Below are 23,505 nucleotides of genomic sequence, written 5' to 3'. Positions count from 1 at the left end.
CAGAGGAGTCTAGCACTGGAATCACAGAATCACAGAATCACAGAATAGTAGGGGTTGGAAGGGACCTCTGTGGGTCATCTAGTCCAACCCTCCTACAGGGTCACCTACAGCAGGCTGCACAGGACCTTGTCCAGGCGGGTCTTGAATATCTCCAGAGAAGGAGACTCCACAACCTCCCTGGGCAGCCTGTTCCAGGGCTCCGTCACCCTCAGAGGGAAGAAGATCTTCCTCATGTTCAGACGGAACTTCCTGTGCCTCAGTTTGTGCCCATTGCCCCTTGTCCTGTCACTGGGCACCACTGAAAAGAGCTTGGCCCCATCCTCCTGACACCCACCCTTCAGATATTTATAAGCATTTATTAGGTCCCCTCGCAGCCTTCTCTTCTTCAGGCTGAACAAGCCCAGCTCCCTCAGCCTCTCCTCGTAGGGGAGATGTTCCAGTCCCCTCATCATCATCGTAGCCCTCGCCTGGACTCTCTCCAGTAGCTCTTCATCTTTCTTGAACTGGGGAGCCCAGAACTGGACACAGTACTCCCGATGGGGCCTCACCAGGGCAGTGTAGAGGGGAAGGAGAACCTCCCTCGTCCTGCTGGCCACACTCTTCTTGATGCACCCCAGGATTCCATTGGCTTTCTTGGCAGCCAGGGCACACTGCTGGCTCATGGTTAACCTGTCGTCCACCAGGACACCCAGGTCCCTCTCCACAGAGCTGCTCTCCAGCAGGTCCACCCCAAGCCTGTACTGGTGCATGACGTTATTCCTCCCCAGGTGCAGGACCCTGCACTTGCCTTTGTTGAACCTCATCAGGTTCCTCTCTGCCCAACTTTCCAGCCTATCCAGGTCACGCTGAATGGCAGCACAGCCTGCCGGTGTGTCTACCACACCTCCCAGTTTGGTGTCATCAGCAAACTTGCTGAGGGTACATTCTAACTCTTCATCCAGGTCGTTGATGAAGAAGTTGAACAAGACTGGGCCCAGTACTGACCCCTGGGGGACACCACTAGTTACCGGCCTCCAACTAGACTCAGAGCCGCTGATGACAACCCTCTGAGTTCTGCCATTCAGCCAGTTCTCAATCCACTTCACCGACCATTCATCCAGCCCACACTTCCTCAGCTTCCCTACGAGGATATCATGGGAGACTGTGTCGAAAGCCTTGCTGAACTCCAGGTAGACAACATCCATGGCTCTCCCTTCGTCTACCCAGCCAGTCATGTCGTCGTAGAAAGCTATTAGATTGGTCAGGCATGATTTCCCCTTGGTGAATCCATGCTGACTACATGAATGAAATCTTTTAAGATAGAAAATATGTGCATAATACTGTAGGACTGAAAGAACCACAAGTTAGAAAAGAATAGTTTTACTACAACACCAACATTTACAACTTGCTGTTTAATCCCAAAGTAGATAAAAAATCTTTGTCATTGATGTCTGAAACCTGTATATACCAACACATCTGTATACGAAACATTAATCTCAGGAGGACTTCTGCCAGAATTTTTGATCTGCTAACTTTGGTGTGGAAGGGAGAGGGCTGGATGTGGTCAGGCTGCAGCAAATGTCTAAGGGCACACAAGGCCCAGAAAACAAATGGCCCTGGCAAGACCTAGAGTATGATCCCGGGTCTGAGCAGCGGGGACTGAGAAAGTTGCAGGCAGCTGCTGTGGCTGCTGTTCCCACTGGGTTTTAGCACAGCTCGCACAGTAGACTGGAGGCACTGACTTAGCAGGATTCTAGACGCATGCTCAGGGCGATGTGGTTGAGCTTTGCTGTGCTGGGGCCTACCCAGCAAAAGATCCTGCGTGAAACAAGTGCAGCCAGATACTGCCAAGGTACGGATTTGGCTTGAGCATGCTTGTTACATTAACCTTGTAGCTGTGCCAGCTGAAAAAAATGCATTGGATACTTATGGACAATAAAGTATCTGAGTTACTAAAGCTATTACAGTGAAAACATAGCAACCTCTGCCTTTTCCGTATTTGCTTAAGCTTTATTGTTAGCTTGATTTGTAAATCTGATGTAAATAAATTATGCTAATCTAATTATGCTGTAGGATGCCACTCACCGTGGATGGGCTGCAGGTATTTTTAAATGGCTCAGTACAACACAGGCAGATGTATGACACAGCCATGAGTGTGTATTCCCCACTAGCTGCAAACGCCGTGAATAGGAGCTTTCCATCACTTTCATTTCATATGAATGCTAACATAATTCACCTGCAAGAGTTTTTTCTTTATAGGATGCCTTGCCTGTTATGTGAAATCTTGCAAGAAAAGGAGAAGCACAGCATCTGGACTACAGCATCAAATAGAGCATAACCAGCCTGGAAGCCCAGGGAAACACGGGTTTTGTTCTGCCTGAGCCAGATTCCCTCGGTGGCTTCAGACTGAACTATCCGTGTCTCCGTTTTTCTGCCTTTCAGATAAGTATTATCTCCGTATACCTCAGTGATATGCTGTGTAGCTAAAGTTCCCCACACTTTCCAATGCTGTTGGAGCTTTGCCTGGTGGTGCTGTGTAATCCAGAAGAAAGCAGAAGACTGTCATTTTATACAGCAGCTTCCAGGTAGGCCAGTTTCCAGAAACAATAGAATTTCTTAATGAGTAGAGAAAAATAGAAAAGGGTGATAAAATAACTACAAGAAACATGCAGATTAACAATAACGCGGTTGATTTCTTATGAGAAGGAGGAGGGTCGTGCCTTTCGGGGGGCACGGCTGGAGGCTCCGTCCTGCCGGCAGACCTCACCTGCCCATCTCTGACGGAGGCTGGGGCCTGGGCGTGAACACCCTGTGCTATCAGAAGTAAAACAACTTGAACTGCAAGGTTTTTAGCATATCATTACAAATTCAAACCCGGGCCTATTCTGATGGAAAATCTTCCTTAGGAATATGAATTGTTTTGGGCAAAATAACCAGGCTTGTTTCCTGGCAGGGATACTATTTGCATCAAAAATTAATGTCTTCCACCCACTCAGTTTCCAACTGAAAACCAGGCGTTTCATTAGCAAAGTGAGAACAGCGATGCCTGGCTGGAGCAACCAGGGCAATCAAATCTGCTGAGTATGCCTGGAAAAATGGGAGAGCTGCGAGTTCCCGCTGGCATGAGGGTCCTGACAACCGTGCAGGGTCAGGGGAGGAACGCAGAGGAACGAGGACGTCACCTTCCTGCTCGGGAGAAGGACACAGGTGGAAGAGCGAAAAGCCCAGCCCTGATGGGGGGTTAAGCTCCTCTTCCGCAGCACAGAGGCTTCAAAAGCTCTGTGCAGAGCCCTCGTGCGTGGCTGCGCACGTGCGTGTGCGAGAGCCGTGCGCGTTGGCAGCACGGGTGGAGAGCTGTGGTGGGACGAGCTGCGCGGGTGGAGCGCTGCGGGCAGGCGGGCAAGCGCCACGCGTGGGTACGCGCTGCGGGAAGAGGTCTGCGGAAGCCAGGCGCCGCGAATGGCGTCGTGTGCGCCCACAGCTGCCAGCACACGTGCAAGAGGTGTGTGTGGGGCTACACGTGGGGAGCTGCGCACTGCGGGCGCGTGGAAAGGCGTGCGTGAGGTGGGCGTGGAAGAGGCCTCTGTGGGAAGGGCTGTGTCTGAGGGGGAGTGTGTCCGAACAGCAGGTGCGTGCGTGGAGAGGCAGGGGTGTGAGGGGGCCGTGGGTGTGTGAGGGGACTGTGGGTGTGTGGAGAGGCAGGGGTGTGAGGGGGCCGTGGGTGTGTCAGGGGACCGTGGGCGCGTGGAGCGCGGGGCCGTGCGCGCACCAGCAGAGCCGCGCGCACGGGCCCGCGAGGCGCGCGCCCCGCCGGCCGCCGTGCCCGCGGCGGCGGCTGCCCGGGGCGGGGCCGGCTGACGCATTGCGGCTGGAGCGGGCGCGGGGCGGCCGGGACGGGGGAGCCGGACCCCAGAGGGGCGGGGGGCCGGGGCCGTCCCTCCGCCCGCCGGCGGGCTGACTGACAGCGCTCCCCGCACAGGGACTGGAAGGGCCGGAGCGGGGCGGGGGGGTAGGAGGAGGAGCGGCGCGAACCGCCCTACGCTGCCGCGGCTCCTACCTATTCATTCAGGCACCTAAAATGGCTGGAGAGAGGAGGTGGCGGAGCAGGCGGAGGAGGTGAGGGGGGAGCCACGGCAGCGCCCCCGTCTCCTCCCCACCGGGTCCCTCCGCGGCCCCGCAGCCCCCCCACCCCCGCTCCCGGCAAGGCTGGCGGCCGCCCCTCGCCCGCCTTCCGGCACCATGTCGGCCGGCCAGGACGAGAGCTCGGTGCGGGTGGCGGTCAGGTAAGCGGTGGGGGCGGGGGGGGGGGGGGGGGGGGGGGGGGGCTCCTCGCGGGCCCTCACGCAACGGGTGACCGCGGCCGGCCGTGCCCGGGAGCCGCGCAGAGCCGGATGGCCGCCCGGGGACGGCAGCGAGGGGCTCCTTCCCCGCGGGGAGAGCGCGGCACCGCCGCTCCTGCCCAGGCGCTTGTTCCTTACAGCGGTTGGAAACAGCCAAAGGGGGGGGGGGGGGGAACCCCCCCCAAACCCCGTTCCGAGGTCGTTCTCAGTCATTTCTCTCTGTTTTTTAGCAGTGACCCTAAAAATACTCCAGCTAATTATAGCCCGGTGCCGCAAGTGCTTACTCCTGGGAGTAAGGCAGCCCCTGGAGGGTAGCGATGCCGCTGGCATTGCGGAGCTGTGCGAGAGTGGATCCAGGCAGACGGGCATTTTTGGAAGGATAAAGACTTTGATCCCGGGGAGGCTGTGTCTGGCCTTGCGTGCGGGGAGGGATGGGGCTGCTCGCGGTACGTAGGAACAGGTATATGTAGAAGTCGTAATGGGAGTGGAGCTTAAATCATTTTAAAACATCAGCTAATTCAAATTACTCTTTAATCAGAGATAAAAATCTGTTGTTCATCAGTGAACTCTTGGCTCTTTTCGGTTTTCTATGTGAAGATATTATTTTATTGTTTGAAGAGCTTCCAGATTAGCCCACGGATGCCTTAATTTTCAGGTTGGCTTTACGTAATTCCAACATGAGGAGAAATACATATATATATGCGTATATACATGTCTGAATATGTATATGTATGTCAATATTTGGGTTTTAATTGTGGTACTGAATGATGATTTGTTTCTATATATTATATGCTGACACACTTGGAGTGTTATGCCACAAGAAATCAGACTTTAGGGGCAGGTCTGTTTCTACCAGTGGGTCCTTGGAACCAGTATATGCATCTCGCCTGCTTAGAAAATTAAAGGGTTGTGCAAGAAGAAGAAGAGAGTGGATCTTTTTTTTTTTTTTTTTTTCTTCTCCGAAGGGTGTAGGAATGGGCGATGTTACTGCCCGCTGTGGTTGGTATGTGCGTGTGGGGGGAACGGTTCAATAACATTTTCAGTAAACAGAGAAACACCGCCCCTGCATGATAGCATGGGGTGTCTGCTGCAGTTGTACGTTAAAGTCGGCTTGCCGATTGCAGTAGCATTTTCTGTGGGGAGAGATGCTTTTGTGAGTGGTGTTGTCTGTTGAGGCATTTTTCACATGCAGTACAGGGAGACATTATTCCAAAGCATAATTAGGCTGTATTTTTGAAGAGGAAAATATGAGATAGGTGTGATCCTAAAAATAGGGTGTGTTACACGTTTACAGACTGCTCTGTCATTTGAAGAAGATATTAAATATGTTCTGAGCCAAAAAAAATAGCGATGTAGAAGTGTATTTACAAATACAGAGGTTTGTTGCAGGTAGGTGGGAATTAAAAAAAAAAAAACAAAACCTACTTGTGCAGATATGTTTATCATTGTAGGTGTGTGATAAATAGATTAGAAATAATATGTGGCAAAGAATTTGTAAAAGTGAATTAAAATTGTCTAGCTGTAGCTCTTGAAAACAAATCCCTAATGTCACAAGGCATATTTCTGTGTTATAATTGTCTCACTGACATCTTATGCCTGAGTGCAGTTCAGTAGTAATGAAGAATTGCGTCTTGCCTCCTATTTGCTTTCTTCCTTTTAGCAGATTAACTATTCATGTGCAAGATTTCTCCTTCTCTGCTTAGCAGTCATGAACAAAAGCATGCACCAGTAGCTTTTTGTAGATGATTTTCTTTTATTTCTGGTTGTGAGTTTTGCACAGCCTTACAATTCAACTGGTCTTGCAACTCGCTGTGTATCAGCACCATGCCGTACTATGCATTATGAATATTACATTCTGTTTCCTTGTTGGTTTTGTTCTGCAGTTCTTTGTCATTGAACTAAGCTCAGGTTCCCAAAATCTCCACTGTTGTGTTGAATTAGTCGCTGTTTTTGTATGTGTGTTTCCCTGAACAAGGCTTGCTCTACAGCAGGACCAGCTTTTAGTTTGCAACCCCCGTGGTAGTAACTAAAGTAAGATGCTGCAGAGGCATGTTGCACTGCACTTACTGCAAAACTGAATTTGCTTGAACTTTAAACATAGGTTAGAGTATAGACATCATTGAAATTGTTTAGCAAATTGTTTTTCCAGAACCTGGTTATCTCACTTAATTTTATACAGCAGAGTTAAAATATACTTCATTCTTTCCAATTAGCACCACCTTTAAGCTATCGTCTTGTACGCTAATTGCTCCCCATTTTTCTTCAGTGTAATAATGAGTTTGTGAATGATGAGCTAAATACTCCTGGTTAGTGAAGCATGAAAGCTGAAAATAGTTTGGCAGATAATCCAGTAACTGATGTTAAATTCCCCAATTAAGAAAATTCTTTCTCTGTTGTCATCCACCCCAAAAGACTTGTGGACTTACAATTTTGATGATGGTGTGCAACTTCAACAAAGAGTTTTGCTCTCTGTGTGGCTGTGTATAGTGTCTGTTTTACGATAAAATCAGAGTGGCCCCATGTTGGTTATCTAATCAGATGGCTGTTTGTTCTTTTAAATGTGAAAAGCTGTCCTTTTTGTAAATCTGAAATTGCTGTTTTTCTTTTGTAAATGTCTTCTCATGAAAGTTAGTTTTCATATGCTGAAAATGCTATGAAAGGGTATAAACACCATAGCCAACTGTTTCTGGAACCAAGTCCACAAAAGGATGTAGATGATAGTTTTTCACTCTTGTGTGTCTTGCCACTGTTGTGGTGTCCACAGCCAAAATACAGCCTGTGGGCTTCCAACATATTTGGTAGATGAAGTTCTCCCCTAAGATTGAGATCTTCAACAGCCACAGTCTGTCAGTATTGTTTTAGAGAGTCACTGTAGGAGTTCCATTCAGGAGCTGGACAGGGTCGCTGCAGTCACTGCCCGTAACCACTAGGTCAGTTACGCTTACTTTTACCACCCAGACTGGAGGAATAGAAATAGCTTCAACAGGAGAGGTAACAGTTAGTGCCTGTCCTCGCTCTGTATGGCTTGGAGCCGTAGGCGTAGGAAGTCCTAGCAGTAATGATTTAAGACGACAAGAAAGTTGGACTTTGGTCCTTTGCGTTTTTGGATACATGCTAAACAAGGGAACTCTTGGAGAGTAACAATGTTCGGATAGATCTTGGCTTGCGTGGAGGACTGCCATCAGATAAAGCATGGAAGGTTGTCTGTTATTTGGATCCTTTAATGGAAAAGACATAGCAACGTAGAATGTTGAAGTAAACATCTTTCTTCTAGTCCTCCAAAGGAGGAAGATGACCTTGGGTCACTCTGAGTCATATAGATGATAAGCTTCAGTGTTGATTTGTAATACTGCCTTTTGAGATGCTGTATGAAAACAGAAGAAGAAATAATGAACAATGTGAAAAGATGAGTAGCTGTGGAAGCTGACCAGTAGTCAAGAGAAGTAAGATGGTCACTCAGACATGAGTGACACCTCAAGTGGAGTGGATGGTAATAGGACATGAAGTGCCAGCTGGTGAAGCTAAAAGGAAGTAGGGCTTTGGCACTGGGCATGTTGTCATTGGAGCCCAGCTGAAACTGTGTTAGGGGCAGAATGCAAAGAACCAGGGGAGAGGGAAGTTAGGGAATGGTGTTTTATAATTGGATATGTTTAACATCAGTGAGCAGTGAAGAGCAGAGCTGTGAAAGTTTCCACTTTTCATCATCCTTGGTATGTTTGTGTGTATGTGCCTGCTTCCCTACTTTGGTGAGAGTACCTCACTGCTACTGCTTTGTCTGCTGTGATTGACGTCCGCTCTGTGTTTCATCCCTCAAGCAAACAAGGGGAGTGTTGCTGCCTTCCTCCTCACGTGTGTAGAGAGGCTGTGAGATCTGGCCACCCAGCTCTTCCCTGAATCATTTAAAAAGTTTGCTTCTCATACCCGCCCTGGGTGTCTGCAATGCGTTGTGACACTGCTTCACAAAGGTGAAATGTTGATGTTTGCCAAGTACAGAAGTTATGTGTGCAAAATGTAACGGATCTATTGGGAAACTTTTCCAGTAATGGTGGGAGTAATAAGCGTATCTGATGAATTAAAACCACCCAGCTTCTGTTTCTGATATTCCAAAAGGGAGATGAAGTACTCCAGAAAAATGTATTGATTACTAATTCAATTTAGGAGGAGAGATTTTTGCAATTAATGAAGCTGCTTGTGGCAGGAAGTCAGGATACAGTGTTAACTTTTGCTAAGGCAAATGTGATCATCCCTTGTAACCTTAGCCTTCCACTGCAGAGGTTTGTTACGGGAACGCTGGATTTCTTCTTTTCGTACCCCTAGTTCTCGAACTATGTGACCGGTTGGACCCCCTCTGCATATTTTTTCCTCCTTTGATAGTTTCTTTGTGTTTTTTCTCCCCATACAGAATCTGCTGTTTGTTGTTGTCATGCCTCCCTCTACCTTTTCATTTTTTCATAGAATTATAGAATGGTTTGGGTTTGAAGAGACCTTAAAGATCATCTAGTTCCAACCCCCCTGCCATGGGCAGGGACACCTTCTGCTGGACCAGGTTGCTCAAAGCCCCATCCAGCCTGGCCTTAAACACTGCCAGGGAGAGGGCACCCACAGCTTCTGTGGACAGCCTGTGCTAGTGCCTTGCCAGCCTCGTACTGTAGAGTTTCTTATATCTTTTGCATTCCTCTTTTTCAGCATTTTTTTCTAATAGCTTTTACACCGAAGTTCTTCTCTGTGCTAGATCCAGCTACTGTTGAATACCCTAGAAAAGAAACAGCTGAGTGGAAGGAACCTGTCTTTTTTGATAGGTGTGTTTTGAAGCACTTTGACTGTTGAAATTGATTTTCTTTCTTGGGCTGCTGTTCTGCAAACACTTATAGCTGTGTTTAAGCTTCCTACTATGAATAGATCCTCAAATGTCGGGTGAGTGGTTGTGTATGCTGTCGTATATATCATGAGCTCTGGAGGGCAGAGGTGGTAATTTCACGCTTCCCATACAGTGCTAAGCATTCTCATAAATCATTCTGTGACTAGATAAACAACAGCAATAGATTACAGTACTATCCATTGGCTCCTTAAAATAAACCAATGTTTTCCTTTATTAGACAAGAGTTATTACCCATCTGTAATCATGTAAAGCAGTGAAAGTTTGTTTTGGGGGGAAAATGTCTCCAAATAACTGTATTTATGAAGTTCATCTGTCTATCAGTATGCAAATATGCTCCACAAAAGACAAAAAAAAAAATTGTTCAACAGTATTGAAGTGTTGGGAAATACCTCTTTTGGAGAGAGAGTCTGTTAATGGGAAGCAACAAAAGAGATCTTGTTTTTGGAAAGCTCATATTGCATATCTTTTGTTAGTTTTGATGTTTCTCTTTGCTCCCTGACTTAAACAAACATCCCTTGTCCTCCACTGAAACTTTACTCTACCCCATCCATATGTTCTGCATATTAGCTGAAAAAAAGACACAACACCATCTGCTGCTGAATTAATTCTGGTTTCATCATCTCTGACTTGATCATCCGTAACTGATACTGCTTGGGGCAGGCTGAAATCTGTGATCTTGCTTTCTAGGAAATAAACTTTCCTTTCCACCAAGTGTGTGATGTAAACACAAACTCCATCTTTGATGGAGGGGAAAGAAATCCTGCTTGGACATTTCCCTTGATGTCATGTATTCCTTGCCAAGAGATGGGTATGTCTTGAATTTAGGAAGAAGAAAAAAAGCAGTGAGTGGTGTGAGCGAGTGGTCTGTTTATGCTTGCAGATGAATTATATTTTTAACTTGGCATTTCCCCAAATTTGTAGAAGACTTGGGAGTTTACTTTGCCTTGAGAATCCATACATAGTCACCAATTTCCATTTAATGGTGTTTTCTTTACTACTAGTAGATCTTAACTCTTCATAGAGCGTATTGTTGGCCTAGACATTCCTTATTACTGAACTCTAGGCTTCACATTCTCAGTTTTTCTGTGTCACTTCTGTAAATTCTTCTATAATAGTTGAATGGCCCTTGTGCTTGGGATCAAGGTTGCTGTGCTCCCTCCCTCTGCTTTCTCTTCATTTGCTTTAAGCGTTTTATAGATTGCCCTTGCTGCCCCCTCAGAGATGGCTGCTGGAATTCTTGCTTTCATGTTCTGTTGCCTGATTACTGCTGAGGAATAAAGCCATTTTAGGTGCATTTTTTTTCTGTTAAAGATTCAGTATCCTGCTGTATCTGTGGCTGCTGGAGCAGAGAATTTTTTGTTATGCTAGTATTATTCCTATGTAAAATACTTGTGAGAAGTTAAAAGTGTCATTTGAACTGGTGAACAAGAAAGTTTAATTAGAAATCAAACCAGACCTGAACAAGTCCAGCAAGAGTAACTTCATGAGCTGTGCCTTTCTTGTGCTTTCTTTCTCCTTTCCTCTAAAATTGTTTTAAATCATTGTTCAATTTCTTCCCATGCTTCCTCCATTTTTGTAGATCTCTGTGTTTATTTCTGCTTTTCCCTGGTAAAACTTTTCTGGAACAAATATATCTGCTCCAGTGTGACGAAAGAGAGAAGTGCAGCCTTTTTTTTCAAACGTGTTCTCCTGTTTGATATATTTACCATAGCAACAAGATGCAAATGGAGAACGGTGAAAGGATTTGAAGGTCAGCGTCACAGTGAGTTTGATGCATAGAGAAGGTCTGATCCATATGTATTTTAAAATGTGAAAAACTGCTAATCCAGAGCTAATGATTGATTAGCATAAAATATTTCCTGGATAGACGCTGTATGGAAATAAGGAGTGAGGGAGGGGCACCATCTGGTCCTTTATGAAATCTGTTGAGGATACTAGCAAAAATAAAGTTGGCTGCTCTTGGAGTAATGATTTTTTGTTTAAAGAACTGTTTTTTAATCAACTGACAAATGTTAAGCTTACTTTTTGGGACAATGCACGCTTTAGCATCTTTAGGTCTTTAAGTCTACTTAAGAAAAATGAATGACACATCCCTTGAGCCTGTTTACTGTGGAGTTTCAACACAGAAAACTGAGAGCAACAAAACCTTAGTAAAAAGTTGTGATATTATTGTTCTACTACACACAGTAACTTATACGCATTCAAGTTGAATAGTGCATTCCATTGTTGGATTTAGAAATAGACAAAAGGATTTGTTGTCTAGGTATTTTTTTGGTGTCTCACTGGTGGCTCTTGCATTCATGTTGTTACAGGAACTCTGCATAGTTCATTTGGTTAGCAAATACCTATCTCTTTCTGGGACATATTACATTTAATGTAGTTTTCACATACTCGTGCTTAAATACTTCCAAGTTTCTTAAAATGCTTTCTCTTATATACTGTAGCATTGAAGGACACTATCCCTTTCATTTATGTTCATAACTGATCCTTTAAAAACATTAAGCTGGACATGAGCTGACAACGTGCGCTCGCAGCCCAGAAGGCCCACTGTATCCTGGGCTGCATCCCCAGCAGAGTGGCCAGCACGGTGAGGGAGGGGATTCTGCCCCTCTGTTCCACTCTGGTGAGAGCCCACCTGGAGTCCTGCGTCCAGCTCTGGAGCCCTCAGCCCAAGAAGGACATGGAGCTGTTGGAGTGTGTCTAGAGTTGGGCCACAAAAATGATCAGAGGGGCTGGAGCACCTCTGCTATGAGGACAGGCTGAGAGAGTTGGGGCTGTTCAGCCTAGAGAAGAGAAGGCTGCAGGGAGACCTTATTACAGCCTTACAGTGCTTAAAAGGTGCCTATAGGAAATAGGGAGACAATCTTTTTAACAAGGCCTGTTGTGACAGGACAAGGAGTAATGAGATTAAACTAAAAGAGGGTAGATTTCAGACTAGGTACGAGGAAGAAATTTTTTACCATGGGGGTGGTGAAACGCTGGCACAGGTAGCCCAGAGAGGTAGTGGAGGCCCCATCCCTGGAAACATTCAAGGTCAGGCTGGATGGGGCTCTGAGCAACCTGGTCTAGTTGAAGATGCCCCTGCTCATTGCAGGAGGGGTGTTGGACTAGATGTCGTCTAAAGGTCCCTTCCAACTCTAAGCATTCTGTGATTCTGTGAATAAAACGTGATTCTCAAGATGGAGAAGAGTTGAAGGACTGTAGCATGCTATAGCATGATGGTTCAGTTAACACAGCTGAACATACGGAAGATCATAGCTAGTAGGACTGGACAGAAAATGTTTCTCTTTCGTGAGACATCTCAACGTCTGACACTTTCTCTTCTGCCCTGATTTCTTTTGATAATGGAATAATTTGATCAAACGGCCTTCTCTCTTTACCTGGTCTAATCTCATTTGGAGTCTGGAACAAAGGTCTTCCACATATTGAGTTGATGCTCTGACCACTTGGTTATTGTCTTTGTTTAAGCCTGTGTGTTATAATTATTTTCATTGACTATTTTTTCCTCCCATTCCTAACAGTGTTAGTTGTCTTTCACTTAATACTGCTAAAAAAAGTTAAGGGGCCATCTTAATGTGAAAAGCTATGTAGCTGTGGAGTCTATGTTTGTAAATAGACTTTGTTGAAGCATGTGACTTGTTAGCAATGTCGATTAAAAGGTCATGCAAGTCATCAGTTTAAAACATAAAGGAAGGAGTATTCTCTAAAAATATGTTGCAAATAATAAAATATAATCTTGCATTGTTCTGGGGTCACTGGCAAGCTTGCTAAGAAAAGTCCCATGTACAGTATAATCTTTGGTATTGTATAGAGCGTAGGAACCCAGATAAGCCAAATTCTTTGAAGCATTTGGTACCGCATTGCTTGTGAGACTGCATCTTCTTGGAATAAAGTGCTAAGAAGGTAGACTGACTTAAGATGTCTGTTTATATAGCTTATTCAAAATATGGAACATGAAGTCAACTAATTAACTTTGCTTTTCAAAGCCAGCAATGCTTAGTATTCATTTTGTTGGACACTTCTTCCCTTTAGCTTGGGACTAATTGGGAGATGAGACCTGAGACCTTTTGTGTCACACCAAGCAGCTCATTATCCCAAGATCTTGGAGTTGCTAATTTCTCACTCAATAGTGTTGATTAAATGTATTTGCCAGCTGCAGCAGTGCCTCTTAGTTTGTGCTTGATTTTTGTCCTAGGACAGAATCTCTGTGTCCCTATCTCCACTCTTACGAGGCTATGAGTGTAGGTAGAGAGTCTTTTGTCTTCTTGCTTTTCCCTTCCCATGCTCCACTGGCACTTTGTGTATTGTCATGTCAGAATTATGTCCTAAGCTCTTCAGGCCAAAGATGTAGCTTCAAAGTACAGTAAACACTTACAATGTGATATAAATAATACATGATGTAGTATCATGAGAAAAGCAACTGCTACTAAAATGTCTGAGTTAGTTATTACTTTCTGTGAAAAGTGTTACAATTAAAAATTCTATTTTGCTAAAGCATGTATAGCTTTGTTTCTCCCTGCCCCCGCCATTTGTTTCTGTGTGAAGAAGAAAAAAAATTATGCCTGTACCAGACACTTTGATCTGTAGGAAAGAGCGGACTACCCATTTTTTTGCCTGCTAAGCAAACTATACATTGCTTCAGTTGTCACTCTATGTGTTGTCCAGGTAAGGTTTATTTCACTCCCTGTTCTCAAATGCATTCCTTTTGAAGTCTGGTCTCTAATTTTTATTATATATGAAATAATTATTTTTAGACTCTGGCTCCATAACGTGATGCCTTTGTTTTTTTTAAGAAGTCTTATCTATACACATTAATTTGCAGACTAGGGATGTTGATACCATCTAAACATCTCCTGTATTTTCTTTTTCTAGTAGAATTATATCATGCATGTGAAAAACTGGTATATTTGGGAAAGGTTGATTTGTTTTAATGAGCAAACTGTTTGAAACACATGAAAGACCAGAAAAATGTTTGCATGTTGGGTTAAGGGGGAGTAAATATCTGGATATATATTTTCTCGACATGAGAGAAGAGAGAAGGATTAGACTTTTAACAGTGTTTGAAGCGGTAGCAGGTCAGAGAGAAGGCCACCTTTTTCAATCTCTGTCACTGAGCACAGCTTAAACTTCTGTCTAATCAGTCAGCCCATCACTCAAGAGCAATAAAATTGCCATTTTGATCTTCAGTAGCAGAACTGAGTTCAGCAAAAGTGGATTGGTGTTCGGTGAGTTCTAAAAATGAGATGTGAGGTAGGGCTGAACTGGTGTTGACAGGTAAACTATCTGAAAATTAAACATCAGGATAATTAAATGTCCTGTTTTCCTTTTTTTTTTTTTCTTTTGTGCTCCCCAAAGCTTCAGACTTTAGGCTTTTGTTTGCTTTTCTGGGTTGTTTTGTTTTGTGGATGTCTTTGTTTTCTTTCTTCCCCACACAGTCTCCAAAGTGATCTACATTAGCTGGTCAGCTAGTCAACCCACTGTCTTGGCTCTGCATTTCAAAGCATAGCTGCAGATATATTTCATTATTGTTATTAGCAATGCTTTTGAGGAACAGATGGACTTTTCTTTGTTCTCTAAATGTCAACAAGTACAGCCTTGGTAGGCCCCAAAAAGGACGAAAGATTGTGCAGCTGAGAGGTTCAGATGAAAGTGCTTTGTCCTGTGCTTGCAGCCCTGAAAACAGGGCTGACCTGTGCCAGGCCAGTGCTTCTGTTGATTTTTAACTCTCATGACTGCTGGATGCTGAGGTGTTTCTTTGGGAAACGTGGACTTGCATAAAATTGTGTTGGCCTACATCTTGCATGATACTTGACTGCAAATGAAGGGCCAGTATGCTCCCTGCTGCTCCGTTAGGCAAAAACTCAAGTGATCATGATTAATGCTTAAAAATTAAGCATGTAATAGCTATGTTGTATTGTGGCAAAAGAAGAAAATTAGTGCATATAGATATTGGAGGTCTTGTGTAAGGTGCAGAGTAGTCCATACCCTTTGTTCAGTACTGCTAATGTCTTGGCTGATGTCTAGTGTTAGGTTTTGGGTGATGTGATAAAAGAAAAATGTGGACTGACTGAGGGGAATTGAAAAGAGAAGTGAAATGACTGTCTAGAAAACGTGACCAGGTCCATAGTGTGAGATATGAGGAGTGAAGATTGCTAAGAGGCGTGTCTTTAAGTACCTAGAGTCATATACAAAGTAGAAGGGAATAAATTGTCCTTCATGTTCAGGATGAAGTGGATAAAAGATAATAGGCTAAATTACAGTAAGAAAAGTAAAATATAGGAAGAAAATATCCATCCATAGAATACAAAACATGTCCTGAAATGATTTGTCTGTGGAGATGTGGAATCGCCCATCTAGGGGACTTTTAAAAACAGTTCAAACTGATAACTGCCAGGAACGTTTTGGACATAGTTGATATTACCTTGGTTCAGGAAGATAGTGGGTGAATAAACTTGATGACCTTTCCAGCTCTTTTCTGTCCCAATTGTCTGTAATTCTGTGAAGCTGCATGTCGAGTGCCAGGAGCTGAATTCAGCGCGATTGAATGATCCCATTCAGATGTCAGAATATGTTTACAGGGGTGTGACAGTGTCCGTATGAACAATGAAGCCTTATGGATTTGGGAGGGTAAGCTTAGACTAATTCAAGTTTGAGGGGACCTTAGGAGATCATCTGATCCAACCTCCCACTGAAAACGGGGTCAAAACTAAATTCAGGTGAGTTTGCTTAAGGTTCTGGCAAATTATGTCTTGCAAAAATCTCCAAGGATGGAGGTTCCTCAGTCTCTTTGAGCACCCAATACTTGACTGTCTTAAAGGAAAGAATTGTTTCCTTACACCAAGTTGGGAAGTCTCTTGCTTTGGTTTATGATTGGTACCTCTTGTCCTCACGGTATGAACCTCAGTAAGGAGCTTGGTGATCTTCACTTCTGTATTGGAAGAGAGCAGGCAAGGCCTAAAAGCCAGGAAGATATTGAAGAGCTCTGTGTCTATGATCTGTTGGAAAGGCTGAGATATGAGGGACAGCTTCAGCAATGGGAGTGCAGCCTCTTCTCCAGAGGAGTTCTGAGTGTGGTAGAGCAGATGCTTGAGGGACTGACAGTCATCCAGTGGTGCTGGTGATATGGCTGCTATTAGGAGGTAATGTGTTGTAAGCATACATGGCATGAAGTGCTGGAGGCTTTTGTTGTTTGCATAGTTTCTATATTCTTTATGTTCTAAAGTCTGTTCCTTCCCCTCATCCGACCCTCCCCTACCTGTCTTTCATGGTAGATGCGATGTTGCTGCTGTGAAGGCATTTGGAGTGTGTTTCAGTTATGGGTAACAATCTGCTTTCCTCTTCTCCCAACAGGAATATGTGGTGGTCACCACCTGCCTGCATTGCCTCTGCCACAGTTTAAGCTCACTTACTCTTTTGGTCAGGCTGACTAATGAGAATGATTAACCTCCATCACTGTTTAATGTTCCTTTGCTTTTCAGATGTTCATGCTCTCCTCAGCTATCTCATAGCATAATTGTGTCTGTTTCCCTGTCTCCCCCGTGACAGTTCATGTTTCATTCTTTCAGTTGTTCTGGCTTGTTCAAACAATATCTTCTGTAAGTTGGAAAGAAATGCATACAGTAGTCAGTAGTTTGTCACATGAAGCATGTGATAATCATATGAATACAACCCAAAGCATCAGTTACTTACTTTGGAACAGTTTTTTATGACTCTTTGGAAATTAATTATAATGTGTGCATTATCAGTTTTTGTCTTGTCTGTGAAAAATGGATTTTAAAATTTTATTTCTTTGGGTTTGTGTGTTCATACAATGTGTGTGGAGCACTGGGCAAAGTTAACATTCACCTTGGTTTGTATTGTTGGATGTCTGCCTAATATCTGTGTAAGAGTTACCTGGTTGAAGTTCAATCTGTTTAAAATACAGGAATTTATTGGTAGAGTGAGGAAAATGCTTAGAAGCTCATGATATCTGCATCTCTTGAAGATACATGCTTTTGGTTTCTCAGATTGCAGCTAGAAAATGCTACTGACTTCCAAGTTTTATCGGATATGTCAAGGAAATATGACTAATTGTAGTCTAGCCGGATGACTGACTGCTTTTTTTTGTATGTGTATTCTGTAATTTATATATACATTTTTCCTCTTTAATCTTCTGTGCAAGGCTGTATGCCGAACCAAGGAATAGGAATACCCAATAGGGCAGAACGCTTGTAATGTACTGCATTGTTCTAGTGAAAATTGCTTTCTGGTTTTGCTGCCTCCTTGCACAGCAAAGTATGTGAGAGGTCCCCTCCTGTGCTCAGAAGTTACATGAATTGGCATTGTGTTATTTTTCCATTCTGATAATAAATAAACTGTAGTATCCTGACTGTTAACCTACTTTTTGTTCCAAATAGCAACAGTGTTACAATATGAATTTAGTGTGTTACTGCATTAAATGTTTTAGTGATCATAACTGCTTTTCATATACCAAATTTATGAACTTGTTTTTCTTGAGTCACTCTTGTGATTTTCTGTAGGGCATAGGGTTTTGGCTTGGTTCTTCCTTGTCAGCTAATCACGTGTTGGCCATTTAGTTATCTCACATTTCTGCAAGATCTGCCTCCAGCTTCTGAATATCAGAGCCTTCAGAATGGTTTTGAATATTTGAATGCTACCCCCAAAGCCAATCAGTTTAAGGCATGATTTATAGTTATGTTTCAGGTACTAATGCAATCAACACGTTGTAAGACTTTTCCCTCTGATACACTTTTCTTTTAAAGTGCAATACATAAATTAGATTATTAAGGCTTATTTTTCTTATTTGTTTGTCTTTTGAGGCTGAAAGCTCCATCTCCGAAGATCTTAAAAGTAGATGAGTGAAACATCAGAGGGAAAACTGCTAGGCTAAAACAAAGCTGTGTAGATATTAATAGGTGAGCACTAGTGTTGGTTGATGTAAAGTGATGCTAGGTGGATAACTTACAAGGTACTGCTGGGAGAAACAGGTGAAAGAGATTTTGTGTTTAAGGGGTCTCTCTCTGCTGCAGTGGCTGCAGAACTGGGAATTCTCTGGATATACTACTACCTGTCGGGGTGGGTGATGCCAAATACCCTATATACACCAGTGTACTTGTACACTGCTTCTGTGTGCCAGTGTGAGCAAATGCCGAGTTAGGGGACACTGGCCATCTCACTTGCAAAGTTGGAAATACTGAAATAATCTGTGTGACTCGTTTCAGGTGGTTTTTTTCTTCAGTGCAAGGCTAAGCTACAAGGTCTTGGACAACTGCTGTTGTTTATAGGGTCAGCTCTGCTGTTGGAGTATCGGTGATCTCATCTTCTGAGTATTCGTTCAGTGTTTAATGTGCTGGAGAGACTCCTATTGATCTAGGTGCAACTGGAGCACAGAGGTAGGGGAAATCTTTAATTACTTTGGAAACAGCTGAAAAGTTTTGTTGCTAAAGGAAATGGACTTTCAAAGCTCTCCCCTTCTTTCCCCATAGCTAGGTAGCAATGACAAGAGGGTATAGAGCCAGGGACTTTCTGTTTTTATTGTAAAGTCTGAAAGGTTCAAGGACAGCCAGAGCTTTTTTCCTTTCTTCTAATCCACAAATCTTTCTGGATATCCTTGTTATGTGCCATTACATGCTGGACTTGTTCAGTTCACTGTGCATGTGACTGATGCAAAAATCACACGAGAACTACAGATCACACAAGGACCTCTCTTGTGAGGTCTAGGGTTTTCTTTTTTAGAAAGGAAAAACTGTTTTTTTTGTCAGGTTTTTTTCACTTGTTTGAGTCTTGGTCTAGCTTGTTTACTTTACAGTGTTAGGTAAGCTAGGTGAACAAAGGATTTGAAATACCAGATTGTATTGTTTTTTGAAAAAGCTGTGGTTCTAGCAAGGGTTGCTAGAGGTATTGAAGCTAGCAGTTCCTGCTGTGACAGCAGGTTTTAGATGGAGTGTCACTGCTGTACTGTTTTCCAGCTGCTGAGAGTCTTTGTGTTGCTCTGTTTTTGCTGCCTTTGGAAGACCCCTCTGCCAACACTGGTGCTGTAGATTAGAGGTCAACAACCTACATATGCTGCTTTGCAGTGGCTGCCTGGGAACACAGAGGCTCAGAACTGAAAACTGTTTCTGGTACCTCCAGGTTAGGGTGATGATGGGTACTATAGAAAAGACACAAGAGATTGAGTATGTTTTTGATCCATTCTGACACTGATGATATTATCAGACATATTGTGTAATACCAGCCAATTGGATTTGATTGAGAATCCAATTATGTGTTTAGTTAAAAACATGATTGTTTGCGAAGTGCAACCAGTCCTGATCTCAAACTTCAAGAGGCAGGGAAATCCTCTCACTCATTCCAGGTAATCCTGCTCCCTGTCCTGAATCTGTTGCTCACTTATAATTTCAGTTTGGCTTGTTCCCATTCTTCAGCCACTGGTTTTTAATTCAGTGATCCAGAAATGGTTAATTCTGGTAAATATAGTTGGGAAATAAGCCGTTTGTAGTTTCCTATGGGCACTGCTAATTATTCATGTGATGAGGCTTACATAAGGGCTGCATTGCAGTTGCACTTCATTTGATGAGAGAGTTCTGTATTTCTGTTTAAACAAAAGTCAGGTGATAAGGCATGGGCAGGCAAAGTCTATAGTTGAAACTGGGGAGAAAACAAACTTTTCTGGGAGGATCTTAAGGTGGTACTGTCTGCTTAACTGTCATGTTTCTTTTAAAAAACAAAACAAAAAACCCCCAAACCAATGCTGGCAGTATTTTATTTAAAAAGAAGAAAACTTTTTTTTTAAGAACTGAAAGAGCCTTCATTGCTATCATTGTTCCTTGATTTAGCATTTCTTCAGATTCAGCGGTGAAATCAGTTAAATCGTACAATTAAATTTTTGTGTAGCATGAGTTAGCAAAATATTAAAATTTGAAACTGCGTAGTTTTTTTTCTATAGCTTTGACATCAAAATTGTAAAAGCAGACTGTCTTGAAGAATTAGAAATAACTGTTTTAGAGAAATCTGGAAATTTCTAGAAAAAATGAATAGTATTGATTTACTAACACCCTTTTAAGACCTTGCTTAATACTTCCTGGTGATTTGGGTAGAACATCAGTTAACTTAAGAAGTTTTGTCTAAATATTGAATTTTTATTTCTAAATATCTGTAACCTTAGCATATCCTGGAAGAAACAGCCTTCTACCTCTTCTCCCCATCCCCCAAATGTTGTTTGTAGTGCTAAAGGAAATTATTTTAAGTGGAAACAAGGTCAGCCAAAACACTAGATCTTTGCTGTGTGATGGTGTGGGGGATTTTTTTTTGAGGTTTACTGTAGCATGTGGCTGAAGCCAAGTGCAGCAATGGAGTGGAAGTTGTGTACATGTATAGGTGTAGGAGACAGCTGCTGGATTCATAGCAGTTGGTGATGCAGAGTTTGTAGCTTGCCTTAACATCCAGTCTTCTGACTTCTTGGTGCTGGTCAGGAAAACTGTGACACAGCTTTAAAGTTATGGTAATATGTAGATATATCTGTCTGTCACATACATAATTGTATGACCCTTTATGAAGGCTTTATATAAGCCTTAGCGTAAGACCTTCCCTGGTTTTTAGACAGTACCAGTATGCCATTACTGCATTATTTTACGTGAACTCATAGTTCTCCATTTACCAGCAAAGTCTCTTGTTAGCTTAGGTATTGATCCTAGAAAACCTTGTGTGTACCTCCCTTCGTGCACTGTCCTGTTAGGTCTTGTTTAAGCCAAAGGCACTCTTATCTTGTCTGATGTTAAGTATTCAGAGGAACGAGACATTTGATTGTAAGTTTTGTGGCAGATTCATTTTACTGTAGTCCCGATGTGTAAACAGTTACTGTAAGCTGAAATTTCTAAGGCAATTTGAAACAACTAATTTTATATAAGAATACTTGTTCGGGGAGCATCTGTGGTACCTCCAGTGCATGAGGGACGATGAACTCTTATGCAGACAAACCACAAGTGATTTGCATTGATGATTTCTGAGAGCAGCTGGGTAATGCCTAATTTAAAAGTATTATGTGCCAAGAAGAGCTGATTTAATTCAGTCAAGACAAAGCAATGGGTTTTGACCCTGTAGAAACTTGTCAGGACAGACTTTTCTTTCTGTCCCCGAGGAGCTGCAGCCAAGTGTTCAGCAGACAGAAGTGATCCCCGGATCAGGTGTTGCTGCTTTGTGTGCGCTGGAGCCGAGGGAGGCTGGCAGAGCAGTGCCCAGGCTGGCAGCTGTGCGCCGGGGAGGAGGATTGTTCCAGAAACAGAGGCAGAGCCTCCCATGCCTGTAATGTAAAACTGAGAGAACTGCTTTTGTGTGAGCTACCTTGCTGCATGACTGACTTTTTTTTTTTTTTTTTTTTGAAGTGACTTTACATTAATAGTTTTGGCATTCTGGTTGGATTTGTAATCTAATCAGGGAACCTGAGCCTTAATGAAAAATAAGGCCTACAGCTAGAATGTGAAGCAGAAAGTACTTAGCCTCAGTATTACGCCAGCATAGATACTAGTTGTTTAATGCAGCTACAAGTAGCAAAGAACTCGTTAGTTCTTTCTGGATTTTATTCACAGCGTGTATGTCATGAGTATTGTGAGCCTGTCAGTTTACATTGTGTGTTACCAAGGTGCACTTATTTCATGGCAGTGTGCTCTGTCCTGAAGCTAAAATTTTACTGAAATGTACTGAAATCAGTACTGTTTCTATTAGTGGTAATTCCAGACTGTAGGCTTGCCAGTGCAGTGAGGTCTGCATGCTAGTAGCAATTAAATCAGGAGAATGACAGTATTTCCACAATGATTTCCACATTGAATTTGTTCAACCTAGCCAACAAGGGCTTGCTACCTGCCTGGAGTGGAAGCTGAACTGTTAGAAAATCAAGCAGCTTTCTCTATTTTATATGTTACGAAAAGTGAAGAATATGGAATTAGCCCATACTTTCCTGCTGCGATAGTGGGGTGCGCTCTTTCACTTTCTTTTAGGTTAAAATTTTCAGTGATATGTTGGATATTATAGTCACTAAGTTATTTGGATAGTTTTAACTCTTAATGGAGAACTAGTAGAATTAATATTGAAACATCACATGTTTAACTTTAGTCAGGTGATAAGCATCAGTTGATCGGTTTTTAAATGTTTTCTTCAACTTAAGGCATTCTCTAATATGTTTCTTCATCTTTATGTAGAGGATATTCTCTCTACTGGCAGTGGGGAAATTTAATACCCTGGGCAATGTGCAGAAACTATAGTGGTTGCAGCTTTTTGCCCAATGTAGATGTCTTTGCCCAAATCAAATGAAGAAGTAGTTGAAATATTCCAATTATTCAGGTATGTAGTAAAATACGAAAAAGTTTAGAAAAAGTTTCTGGTTTAACAGTCAGAAAGCTATTTTCCATGCAGTATCCACATTTAGACACAGGTCTTAATTTTAATCAAATTCCCAATTTTCTGCCAGAATTGTTTTATTAAAAAAGCTTTTGATCATGCTCATTTCGTGCCTTTCCTAAGGGTAATATGTCTGAGTGTGCGCTACAGGTGTCGTCTTCTGTGAGAACTGAAGGTCTATGGATGAAGAGAATTAGGTTTGTTTGAGAAGCTACTACCCAGCACTTTTGTAGTCCCGTGCGTACATTGTCTTTTAAGTCTTTTCTGTGTTACTTCCCTTGGACTGGATAAAAAGCTGAGGATGTGAAATGGTAGCAGCTCAGCCCTTGGCGCAGATGTTGTTGCGGTGGAGAGCTCTCTTCCTGCTAGCCTTGGGATGTGAATTTGTATGTGGAAACTGGGTTTCCTGGGAAGTTCCAGATTCCAGTGAATTTCTTGCACATATGACATTGAGTGAGGCCCTGATAGTCTTTATAGCAGTACTAACTGCAAATGTGTTTCACTAGTCAGCTGTGACCAGTCCCTTTCTTTTGACTTGTTGTTTAAGCTCCAATTATTTCAGCTTTCCAATGCTAATTATTCTCTAATTAAAAAAAATGTTTTTTTCCTGTCCCCTCTCTACCATATCTGAAAATCAGCCTGCAGTTAGCAGAACAAAAGATTATGGCCTGTAAATAATTCACATTTTGCACCTGGTTGAAACTTCATGAGAAATGTTGTCAGAATCGGTATGGAGAGACCTGCAAACATCTTGGCTGTTGGGGGGATTGGAGAATGGAGGAATGGACTGGGGAGGAGAGTTTGGGGACTGTCAGTTTATATTTGCCTGAAATGCTTGCTTACAACAAAAGAGCATCCAGCATTGTACAAAGTCATCAGTTTGGAGCATGACTCAGTGTGGAAAAATGCTACCTA

The 23,505-nt window shown here is 43.1% G+C and overlaps 1 protein-coding gene across 9 annotated transcripts in view; it reads left to right on the top strand.

Moving 5' to 3' along the window:
- Positions 1–3,834: 3,834 nt before the first annotated feature.
- KIF21A (kinesin family member 21A) overlaps positions 3,835–23,505 on the top strand; it is a 104,509-nt gene continuing 84,838 nt past the window's right edge. For 6 of the 9 annotated variants that reach the window (XM_075428413.1, XM_075428417.1, XM_075428412.1 and 3 more), the window contains exon 1: positions 3,836–4,262. In XM_075428413.1, coding sequence (XP_075284528.1) covers positions 4,219–4,262 — 44 coding nt within the window. In that variant the 5' untranslated portion in view covers positions 3,836–4,218. Of the gene's footprint in view, positions 4,263–23,505 lie in introns of all 9 variants that reach the window. The other 3 variants (XM_075428411.1, XM_075428410.1, XM_075428418.1) reach the window with 1 other exon arrangement.

This window comes from Opisthocomus hoazin, chromosome 8 (genome assembly GCF_030867145.1).
Source record: "Opisthocomus hoazin isolate bOpiHoa1 chromosome 8, bOpiHoa1.hap1, whole genome shotgun sequence".
Lineage (NCBI taxonomy): Eukaryota > Metazoa > Chordata > Aves > Opisthocomiformes > Opisthocomidae > Opisthocomus > Opisthocomus hoazin.
The sequence above is the reverse complement of the archived record's forward strand: the minus strand, read 5'-3'. Positions and strand labels throughout refer to the sequence as shown.